At 41.2% G+C, this 12,576-nt stretch overlaps 1 protein-coding gene across 1 annotated transcript in view; it reads right to left on the bottom strand.

The window, feature by feature from the left end:
* Positions 1-11,760, bottom strand: part of tmtc2a (transmembrane O-mannosyltransferase targeting cadherins 2a) — a 57,461-nt gene extending 45,701 nt beyond the window's left edge. The window contains exon 1 of the mRNA XM_030720773.1: positions 11,367-11,760. Coding sequence (XP_030576633.1) covers positions 11,367-11,449 — 83 coding nt within the window. The 5' untranslated portion in view covers positions 11,450-11,760. The remainder of the gene's footprint in view (positions 1-11,366) is intronic.
* Positions 11,761-12,576: the final 816 nt, after the last annotated feature.

Genomic DNA, 12,576 nt, shown 5'->3' with positions numbered 1-12,576 from the left:
ATATAGCTGTATTTGAATGCTGCAGGAGACTCTGTTATAAAGATCATAAAACGCATTGTGTAACACTATAAAAGTACCATATTCCCCTCTGAGATAGACTGGAGGGAAAAGCAGACATGATGTCATGGTACAACATCATGACAAGTGTATGGAGGACTGGGTTACAAGTGACTGTGGCCAAGTTGTTCCCTTTGTTATTCAATACATACATACTACAGAAGGAGGTGGTGATGGAAAGAAACTGAACTCTTCTCTAACGTTTCCACAGATAAGAAGCAAACACTTGAGGTTTTACTTCCTATAAAACTTAAAATTATTTATAACCATCTCACAGATGTATCTTCGTGTACAGCTACTTTCAGTACTGCTGATATTTATTTAGATGCTTTCTCTCCAATCGATATTTTGGAGTTAACTTCCCTAGTTACTTCCTCCAAGCCATCAACGTATCTATTTAGACCCCATTCCTACAAGACTGCTCAGAGAAGTTCTACCATTAATTAATGCTTTGATGTTAAATATGATCAATCTGTCTTTATTAATTGGCTACATGACTTTTAAGGTGGCAGTAATTAAACCATTACTTAAAAAGTCATCACTATTTTCACATAATAAAACTAAAACTGTATTTCACAGCTCTCGCTCTCAGACATGTCAGGGTTTGTGATGTTATCGTGCACGCTAGGAAACATAAAGGCTTTGGCATCCCTTTATCACTGATATTGCGAGATGACACATTTTTTAATCATGTAAAAGGTTAAAGATAAAAACAATGCCAGCTATGTGATCACAGATGATTAAAAAAAAAAAATCCATTTGCTGTTTTACTGAAGGTAGGTGCCAAACAAGCTATTGGCCAGAACCAAACCAGTGGAGAAATCACTCATTTTGCTAACTTTGCCCTGAGCTGGCTGGCCGCCACCTCATTTAGCAGATTCAGCTACTCTACAGGCTGAAACTATCAGCATTCAGCTATCAACAAGAAACCGTCTCATTCAAAAACAAATGACGGCATGCACACTAATGTGAAAGAAAATATAGCAAGATGGATCATTTCATTATCTAGACACATGTCTTTCCTGTGTCCAGCAAGGATGTCAGCATGTTTCTTCTGCTGATAACATTATTTGTTAGTTGATGCTGCCGGTCATAGTGGGGGAAAAAAACAGCGAGACCACAGAATTGGCGTTGTCAGTCAGCTCGGTAATGGTTTAACTTGATGTGGTATCACGGTTACAGGGACGCCATGGGGGTAGGAGGGGATGTCTGTGTGTATCTTTTGATGAAATATGTGTAGTGTGACAGATGAGCTGGCCTATCACGCTCCATAGTGATCGCTAATCGGACCGCTTGCTGTGTGTACACAACAGGGATACAAATCTACAATAGGCCAGCGCCTTTGAATGTTTCCTTTGCTCACACTCAGATGAAAAGGGCATGATTGATAGCTTTTAATACTGAATTTCTTTTAATCAAGGGGAAACCAATTATAGTATCAACACAGTCCAAGTTCTCTGGTGTCTGCTTCTTATCAAAGTGAAAGTGAACACATAACACAGAGCTCATATAAATTGGTTATGTTCTTAGCCAAAGAAAAGGCATGCATAATTCAGTGGCCTTCAATACAGCCCATAAGATTAAAAAATGAAAATAAGTGAAAGGGTAAACTGTAAAGGAGATAAACTATAAGGTATGGAAGAGTTTCTCCAAAATCTATTAAAAAGAAATTACAGAGCTGTCATAGCTTGTCATGAAAGCACAATAACTGTACAGCCTTTCCTACAGCCACTGATCCATGAATATTAAAATTGCACCTCGGAAGAAAGATAGAGTGGCTGGTTTATCTCCAAAGCACTCATTATCATGCAGATTTGCTGCAGCCAGAACTGCCATGTTTACTTAAAGAGCAATTCGTCTTATCTTCCAAAGCTCCAAATACCTGCAAAGCCAGCCAATGATTCCATCACAAGGTTAACTCCACAGAAAAAAGAAGCTCAGTTTTTCCTATGTAAAATGGGTGAGCAGACTATTGAACAGCGCAGTGCAAACAGGGCAGTGCAAAATTGGAAAATTACCTTAAATGTTTCCTATCCCTGGCTCGATAATTAGAGAGGATAGTTAACTTGAGGGATGATATGCTTTATGCTTCTGAACACAGAATAATGAGTTTCTGACCGAGCCAAACCTGAGTGACTTGGTGTTTTTCAGCTATAATGCTGCACCGCAAAACCAAAAAATGTGGCTATATGGCGAAACGGGAAATTAGTTTGAAACTCAAAAACAGCTCAGCATTGAGCCATGCTTATTCCACTTTTCTGAATAAAGCAACATTTTAAGCACAATGGAAAATGGTTTCTATTTCCAACCAGCTACAATAATAACATCCTTTCCCTTCATTATACAGCTTGTGTCATCACTCCTCCAAATAGCACTCTGTTGTACTACAATGAGAGAACTGCTAAACAATACAGTTGTACTGAGACTTCCACATTTCCTCTATCTGTATTATCTAGTATGGTTCTCAACTTTTCGGCGCTTATCAAGAGGAAACAGGAAAAGGAGAAGGGCTATCTCACTCTGCAGAGTAAACCAAGGCCATTGGGTGAGATATGAACGTGCTATATTCCTTCTAAACATTTATGAATCCAGTAAGGTTGACCAGACCTTTGCTATGCTTCATGATGACTTCCTACAGGCTTTCCTTCTGATGATTACATAAAAGGTAACAAATACCAAATGTCAGTGTAATCACTTCACTCCTGCTACATCTCTGGACCAAATACTAGAACTTTTTCTTTGGGTAAAGGTAGCAGGGCTGTCATGCGATCTCTCCTGAACCTTAATTCCCTCAAGCCCTCACACTACCTCTCTCATTCCCCCTGTCTTAGGTTTTTATGAGGTGAGAATCACAAACTTGACTTTTCCTCCCCGCACACTGGGTACTCTGCAGCCAGCCCTGTTCTGACTCAGAAAGCCTTATTCATATTACTATATTTTTACTAGCTGGCCATGTGTGAAGCTAGGGTTTAGTGCCAAGGCTGCAAAGCTAATGAATCTCTAGTGGTTTTGTGAAGCTCCTGGCACTTAGAATAATAATTAAGGCACAGTACATTGAGTATCCCATGCTGAGATGAATGGGAGTCTCATCGCTGCTTGCATGGCATAATCATTTTACTTCATCATATTTTAGGTATCTGCCAAACAGAAAAATAGTTTGGCAATATGAAAACAATAATTTGTCACCATATTCAGGAGAAATTTCACACAACTCAGCTTAAAGTAAAAAGCATTCCAAGTATCCAATATGCTGTAGCTGTTTAGTTGTAAAACTCACAATATGGTCAGCAGGATTAGAATTCTTCAGTATTTTGTTTACTTGTGTTTACTCAGAAACAGTTATCAACCTCTGCCTAGAAACACCTCTGAATTAATGCATTATACAGTTTTTTGAGGGGTTGGGTTTGAAGGGGATCCAACCTAAGCAAAAACAGCAGTGAAACTCATGTCACATGTTTGCTATACTACCCCAAATCCTCTCTGCAACCACCTACTGCAACCTTCCACCACAAATAGAAAAAAATAGCCTCCACACAAAGCTCCCATCTCATACCAACCACAAGCATAATCTATCAGCCAGATCACTTACACGACAATCTACTGACGGCTTTCCCGTCGCAAGGGAAAGGTTGTCAGTGGTCCGCACACATGAATACACAAACCCTTGCACATCCTTTTCAGATTCTGATCAAGTTGGTTCATACTCACTTTTCAGTGCGTAGAGAAACATGACAATTATGTCAAGTGTAGCAAAAAAAAAGAAAAAAAAAAAAGAACACATGTTTGAGTTATTGTTCTGACAGCTGTTCTGGGCTACAAAAAACTCACAGTCACTGAAAAATGATACACAATGGCTATTGATTACAAACGGCAGAAAGCGTAACCGTGTTATCCCCAGCTTCGGTTTGGTTTTGGATTACGCTCCAACTGCTGTAACTTGTTTTGAAGTCCACCTTGTAGTGTAAAGAGGGAAAGTGGATGCCAGCTCCTAAGTAATCCAATGCCATTAAAAAAAAGTGCCTTCCTTACAAAGAAAAGTTTAGTGCACTGTGGTAGAAATTCAACCCCGTGCTGCTGAACACAGTTATGAAGGGTCTCAGTTAAAGATGCAGCCATTTGGACAGATTATAAATTTAAGATTATGTTTTCACCACTTTATCTGTAAACCCGAGAGATTCATCCTAGCATGGGTGTTACATGACAAATCTGCACCTTTGGTATGTGTATTTTACAGAGGACTGGCAGTCTTGCAAGCCCAGTTGTCAGTGGCTACCACTGTTTTGGGATACGCATATGGTGAGTACACAGGGAGGGTCGTGGGACTGAGGTTTGGCAGTCCTGTCTTGGCAGACAGGCGGGGCGACTGCGGCCTGCGGAGCGCAAAGGCCAGCCAAGGGTTAGCAGGAGACTCAACCAGCCTCATGCATCACTGGGATCTGATGGGACAAGGAGGGACAACCTAAAAATAACAAATCCATCTCTTCTCTGTGTCTGAGTACTGAGTTGCACAGGCAAGCATGGTACAAATATTAGGTGTTCCTTAGTAGCTTACTACTAACTTAACGGCGGACTGAGAAATGTACTAAAGGCTTTTTAACATGTTCACCACTTGCAGGTATTTTTATTATTGATTTACCTGCCAGTTATTTTTCAGCTTAATTTTCTGATCTGTGAAATGAAAGAAATGCCAATTTCGGTTTGCAAAAAAACCCAACAACACTTGAAAAACTAAAGACATTTAGTTTATTGTTACACTGGACACTCGTGCTATTAAAGGTACTGTTACTGTGCCATATGCATAGATGCATGCATCTCTCTGAGTCTTTCTGCAATGTGAAGCAGAATTGGTGCCCACTCACACCCCCCAGTTAGAAAGCCTTGCCTTTGAAAAGCTTAGCTCTGTTTGACATGAGCATCCAACAGCATGTCACAAAAGCATTAAAGGTCTATGCTAATGTTAATGCAATTTTTTTTTTCATACAATTAGATTGAAAACTGAGTTTTTGGGACTAAGGCCTATTCACAAACAAGGGGCACAGGACTGCAGTAAAACAATCAAAGCCTTAGGCCTTAGTCACACAGGCTTAGAGACCAGTTAGCAACCCCTCTGGTCGCTAGAGAAAAATGTGCATTTCCCAACCAGTTGGCAAGTGGTTCCTGGAGGTTGCTGACTATCACTGGGTGAAATCAATTAAAAGGAAGGTGCTGCACCAAAAACCTCCTTGCGATTGCTTTGGTCACTACCAAATTGTTGTAGTTTGTATGTTTGCAGATAACTTGACGTCTTCCACACAAACTACAAGCGACCATGGCAATCTGCTAGCAATCAAAGGTATTGCAAGGAGCTAGCGACAGCAAGCAACCTCCCGCAATCACTCCCCAGCTAGTAAGGGAATATGCATTTTTCCCTAGGAACCAGTGGTTACTCTGGGTCCCTGACCAGCATCTAGGCCTGTGTGATGGGGCTTTAGCAATTGATTTCACAGCAACTTCCTGCATCCACTTGCAGCTGGTTGGGGAATACTCACTTTTCTCTAGCAACGGCTGATTGCCAGGCAGTTGCCAGATGATCTTGAGGCCTGTGTGACTGAGACCTTAGACGTAGAAGATCCAGAAACAGGGTTGAGAAGGAGACATAAATTCTGGCCCATTTACAATAAACTACTATCACACAAATGAAGCTGTTTACATTCATTTAGTAAACCTCAAATCTTCAGCATGTTCTAAAGTCAGATATCAAAGATGGCAGACCTTACCACTCTACAATGACAATTTTACATCAACAAAACCCTTCATAAGATTATTGATGTTGACTATTTTTTACTGATCAACAAAAATAAATGCCTCAGTGCACCTTTGTTGCCAAGAAAGATCTCTGCAAATGTTGTTTGCCACTCCTGTAAAAGCTTTGCACTCATTCTGATTCGAGATTGGTCTTTATTTTTCATTCTGTCTTCAGCTCATCGACTGCCATTTGTTCCCTTATACATGGAGTTAATACAACCACTGTAGGGGAAATCTAATTCACCCCATTCAACATCCTGGGTTCTCCAAGCCTTCATTTTTGGCCTGAAAACCGTTTCAAAGCCACAATATCTTAAGGGTTGACCACTAAGTGCTTACGTTGACTAAATCTGCAAGTAATCAAGATGAGACTCCTGCCCCCGCCTTCCTATTGTTTTAATGACGGTCTGAGGTCTCCATCCCAAATGTAAGGAAGCTGCAGAAACAAGACATCAATAGCAACACTTTTTAAACCTAGGGAGCAAAAACACATGTGAATGGTTATTGGGCACACATGATGGTGACACATTACCAGAAAAGCTTTTTTTTTCACCACCAAACCACACTTTTCATGAGGTCTACCCATTTCTCCTTGAAAACACATAATCCTTTAGTACGCAAATCTGGTTAAAAGCCTCTTGCCTCAAAACTATCTCAAATTACTATTCATAAAGATTCTTTTTCATCAGTTATCCTTACCACACTTTAATTCTGTCTTCGGGCACTTTAAATGGTTACACTCAAAACGCTTCCTGACAGACACATGCCTTTTCACCTCAACTGTATTTCTTACTCCACACATGATTCAGAAAAAGAGAGTTTGTTCAATCATTTGATTAGCTTTCCTCTTTCCTCAATATTTATCTGCTCCAAGCATATACTGTAACTTAAACAGCCTCAACGCAACTAGGGCACATGTTTTAGATAATTATTCCACTAGAGGCAACGGGATTCCTGGCAGCATTTAATATGGTGGGGTGAAACTGATCACAGTGAGCCTTGGGAGCATCAACCCATAAGAAATGATGATTTCGGGCTGTTATCATGAGCAGATTTGATTGAGAGATGACAGGTGGTGGGTGCGGATGCCTTGGTTAGAATGACATATAAAGCAAACACCAATGTGCTAACTAGCATTATACTTTTTCATTTCCTCAGCTTTAAATTAGGTTTTTCAGGAATATTGAATTGTTTCTTGATGTTTTAATCATAATACCATGTGTCACCGCATAGGCGTTGGCAGATTACTTAATGAGGTGTTTCAATGATGCGTAGTGGAAAGCAGCACATGAAAGAAGTTCGTCTTCAGTGTTTTCTGCTAGACATGCTCTGTAAGATGTGGTTAACATTTTTTGGAAAAGATGTATGTGGAAATGTCTTAAATTTGTGACTTCTCTGGTTGCAACATAAAGTCCAGCTGTATAAATGTCCATCGAAGAATGTACCTCAGCTCCCTTGCTCCACACCCTCAGAGAAAAAAAAAAACTAATTTCTGATAAAGTTATGGTCTTAATCATTAGTTTGAAGTATTTTTGAATATAACATGTTTATTTTGTAAAACTATGTTCTTCATTAGATTCACAAAGAACAACAAATTAGGACACGCTTTGAGGCTGGCTTTCCTTTATAACTGACAAGTTGCTACCACAGACAGTATAAAAGTTGGATGCAGCTACCACGACGTCACCCACTGGTTTCTGAATTCCTGTTCTGAAGCCTCGAGATGAGTCGCCATCTTGGTCACAAAAAAACGGGATGTGATGAGGAGCGGCGGGTTCGACTGTGAAACCACACACTAATAACTGGTGATTGGCAAGTCATTAGCCAATAAGCATATGGTTTTGTACCACAGATAATCCTCCATGTTGAAATTTTGAACCTCAATTTTGTTTGATCAAAATTTACAAAACAGACTAAAGTTTTTGTGCAATATGACCCCAAATGTGCGAATGAGTCCATACACCCAGGAGGAAAGTGTTTACAGAAGAGAGGAGAAGAAAAACAGGCTTTTCTGAATTTGTGTTTTCTCTAGAAGAGCACAGGGAAGATGTGTTTGTTTTTGTAGGTGTTCCACAGTGCTAAGCAATGTGTCTGTCATTAACATACATAATCCATTAGCACCTCAACTGAAAGCTATATCGTTTGAACTATTATGAAAGGGCACTCCTAAAAGACAATTTCATCTTGATGCATTTATCGGTTAACCACAGAACCCGAGCTAGAAAAGGAGCATATGCTGCAACCAACAGATGCTGTGATCCGCAGTCTTTATTGTGCTGCTTCTCTTGAGTCACTATCTGTGTGGTATATGTAATTAACACTGAAAATGTTTCACATGGAGATTCTTACAGCGCATTTTTCAAGGCCGTGTTATGCCATACAACTAAAACCAAGCATAACCAAACTCCTTCAGCCCTGGAGATGAAACTGTTTGACTAAAACAAAGAAGGAAGATGTTTTCACTTCAATCCCCGTGGGGACCGTAATGCATTTCTGAGTTGAACAGAGGGACTGTGACGTTACTGGGGTCACAGATGTTTCTGGAGACTCTGAAAGCCACTTAGCATGCATTTCATTTCTCTCTTCATTCATCTCTTGTCCCTGCTTCACGTTTGGCGTTTACTGAATAATATCATCTAAGTAAAGACATCCATTCATCCACTTGGTCCATTAGTCAAAAGGTGTTGTTATAAAACCAATATTATCGAGATGTCAGAATTATGCAGAGCCTCATTTGTCAAAGCCTCGATGATGTGTATTCAAAGGAGAGTTCAGAGGTTATGGTGAGTATATTTTCCAATCTATGACCAAAACTCTCAAGCAATCAATCTAATAAATACAAACATCAACACTGTGGATATTTTGTTTTTTATGGATGAAACTACAGATGAAATGTCTGCCCTTACATATGGCTAAACCCAAAAAAAGCCCTACAATAAAAGAAATCTTAATCTTTTTCCCTGAGTCAAATATGGCTTGGCTCAAGTCCTCTCCCAGCTCCCGTAAAACTTGGTCATTTCACACGCAGAAGCTTTTCATTGTGATTATCATTGGCCAAGAGAGTCCTTGGCCAGGCCCTGAGCAATGCCCAGGAAAAACACTTGACATGATTGAAAAAGCAGAAACAGACCATGACATCCCCACAACTTGGAGCGCCTGAATTTAGAGGTTTTATCTGCTTCAGCATCTCGTGTAGGATCCTAGGAGCTCCATGTGACATGTAATGAGAATTTGATTAGAGAGTTAAAGGTCAGATAAGATCACTTGTGCTCCCGTCCAGGGACAAACAAACTTGCCTACAACCAAATCAGTCCTTGCAGACAGCTCCAGACCAGAATGATTAGTTGAACTCTCCTCCACTTCAATCCTTCTCCTACCTTAACCTTTTGCTCATAACTCTCATTCAAACCCTGAGGGAAGAGACCGGGAGCACACGAATCTTGACCCCAAGAGACGACTCCGTTTGATGAACGACCATGGAATGTCAGACCTCTGATTGGTATTCAGCCTCCTCCATCTGAAAGCACTGAACCAAAACACCAGCGTGTGTCCCCCAGAGTGTAAATTACCATGGTGACTTTGATAGATACACCGTGTTGGGGGATACTGAACTTTCACCGAGGGGATGAAGAGCGAGCGTAGGCTGGAGCGGGCAGAGCAGCTCCTCGGATAATCTTTCACCGCCCGGCTTTTTGACAACCTTGCAATGTCATGCAGACAAAGCCGATGCCTGGAGAACCTCTGGGCGTTTTTACAGGGGATACTCGGCGAGGTGTGGTGTAACTGAAGGCGGCATACAAAACTTATTTCTACCACCACTCGCATGTTTCTCGACTGCATCACCTTCTCTTTCTTCACTCCGTCTTAAACACAGCGCACAGAGGGGTCACTGATGGTGCTGAAAAGTGAAAAGGGGGGTGGGGGGTGACTTTTAAGGGGTGTCCGGAGATGCTAACCAGGCAGCAACCTCTGACTGAGCTGTGGATGAATAAGGGAGGCGGCCTGTTCACTGTCTGTTCATGCTTTTAATCCACAGAGAAACCTACCGCATACCTTGCACATCAGCAACTTCGCCCCGTGATTCAGCACTTGATAATGAATGAAAAATTAATATCAGAAATGACAGAGCCAAGATCCCTTTATGGCCATATACAGAATTTCAGGGTCAGCGGGGAACTATCTGTCCAGATGTTCTTTTTCAAAAGGAGCCCAGCTGTGCTGCAACTCCCAAGCATTTATATTACAGATTGGTGATTCTAACAAGCACAGATGCATTGCAAGCACACTCACTCCCTGAAATGTACCACATTTTTCTCTTTTGTACATGGCTAGTGTCACCTAATCCGATCTTCATCATTTTGCTGAATCCCTTATGCTTCAGCCATAATTTATGGAGCCGTCTATCTCACTGGTTTGTGACCTTTCTGGCTTTTGACTGCTCGTCTTTCTTTCTTTCTTTGCTTAGAGTGTGCAGAGGAGATGCACTGTGATATATTTACCAAAAAATAATGACAAACTGCACTTTGTCCATAATGAGCATTGCCTAATTTTTATGTTTTACAGCATAAAAAACAGAAGACCTTTAGGCTTTTGACTATTAATCTGACAAAAAAAAAACCAAAAAAAAAAAAAACAGCTGAACTTAGATATTTTTGAGTGTTTTATAGGCTAAACAACTGAGCAATCAATGGAAAAATAATGAGGACATAAATCTTACTGATGCACACAGTCCTAAATATGAGATTTCTGGTTGTTTGCTTTACAATGATTCTAACTTTGAGTCCTCTTTTGTCCATCTTTACCTCTACAGTACATCCCTGCTCATCTCTGTCCAGAAGTTCTCTCTAATCGACTCTCCATAGCTATTAAAATGTTGGCATGTTTATTCAGCTGTTTGCAAAATTACTCCCGGTTTAAATTAGCGTTATTCCCCGGAGAGCAGGGCATTGTTAGAACAAGCATGAGTGCTCCATCAACACAAAGAGCATCTGAAGCAGTGTGTGTGCAGCAGGCGAGGGGACCGGGGCTGCTATCGGTTCACAACGTGTTGAACTTGAGCTGTTAGGTTCCTTACTATGGAAATAAACCGCGCGTCTCTGTGGACTTTCATCCTGTCAATCATACTTAAATAATAGACTATAAGGATCGTTTGTAGGGCTAAATGCAGATCATTCAGACATGCATTAAGTCATGAGGCTATACGAACTCAAGAGCAGCTCAAGTTATATGAATATACAGTTGGGTACAGTACATATTTCAGTAATATTACAACAATTCTAACGTTCAGGCTTCAGCGCATTCGCATCCCCTCACTCTGTCTTTGTGTCTTTGCCTAAAGCCGACAAATAAGCGGTGATTTGTTACAGGCTACAGACAAAAGCACATGCAAACAAGCGGGCAGACGCAACGACCCGTCCCTCTCCGTTTCTCTTCCGTGCCGTTGTACCCGGAGGAGATGACAAGTGTAGGAGCGGACGGTGATGTTGTTGGCAGCGGCGCTGCTGCGCTCTGTGGGCGAATCCTACCTGTCATCGTAGCAGAAATCTGCGTCCAGCGTGTTCAGATAGAGACCCACAGCCACGGCGGTGCACACCAGCTCCGTGATCATCTCTCAAAACCAAAGTGGGAGAGGAACCGGGATAGAAATGATTGGAATCAGGTCCCCTCCTCTCTCTCTCTCTCTCTTAAGTCTCTGTTATTACGCTCTCAATTCAGCCGCTCGACAGCAGAGCTCTACAGACAACGCAGGGCATTTCCCGTGTCATGCAAAGTGTGTCAAAGTTTGCCATATCACTCTCTAACCCATTGTGCTGCGAGACGCGTCAGGGCTGCAGAAGTGGCGGTGAAGCTATCGCGCGGTCTGGCTTGGAACGGTGCGCATTTCTGTGCTGCGGTGTCTTCTGTGTGAGCATCTCCCTGCCTTGGCACTGGAGAGAGCAGAGCGGGGAGACGCATGTGGTTTTCAGGGAGGGTGAGCATGCGCACTGGGTTCTGCACTGGAGAGAAAAGGTGGCGAGTGAAGTAAGGATTTGTGGTTTTGTGTGTTGCTGATGGGCCACAGTGCAAATCAATTATAAACAGGGATTCGTGCACAAAATTGTATTTGCAGATTGTTGCCATAGCGAGAATTTATTTGGATTTTTTGCTGCGCAATCCAGTTTTAACCAAAATGAGAAACAGACTTCCATAGATTAGAACCTCTGTATTTTTCCAGTAAGGTGCGTGGCACTGTAACTATTATTAGTCTAAAATATGACAGAGAATAATAATGTAACTCTGATTTGGAAAGCAAATATTTGGAAAATATTGATTATTAAAATAAAAGCAAGCTTTAACTGTTGAACTAGTGCCATCCTCCAGAGCTAAAATAGGAAGTCAACGTCAAAGCGCCACATAATGTAGTTCCTCCAAAGGCCACTTGAGGATCCAAAAGCAGGTGAGTTTCTATAGATTCGCATTTTAAAGTGCCCAACTAGATCTATTAAATTCACACGTTTTTTGCCTGGTACAAAAACTAGATTTGGTTTCTATAGCTAATTTGCCTCATTAAAACAACTGCATGGGGATTATATTTTTTTATAAGTCACCCTTTTGGATTTTTCCAAGGCTTAAAGTTACAATGTGTAAAATGTTCACAGCTAGATGTCAGTAGATTCCAGATTGTGGTCAACTAAGTTGTGTTTTCTTACCCCTCCCAATTCAGGCGCAAAATCCTAGCTAGGGTGGCTGCTACAG

This window comes from Archocentrus centrarchus, chromosome 23 (assembly GCF_007364275.1).
Source record: "Archocentrus centrarchus isolate MPI-CPG fArcCen1 chromosome 23, fArcCen1, whole genome shotgun sequence".
Lineage (NCBI taxonomy): Eukaryota > Metazoa > Chordata > Actinopteri > Cichliformes > Cichlidae > Archocentrus > Archocentrus centrarchus.
The sequence above is the reverse complement of the archived record's forward strand: the minus strand, read 5'-3'. Positions and strand labels throughout refer to the sequence as shown.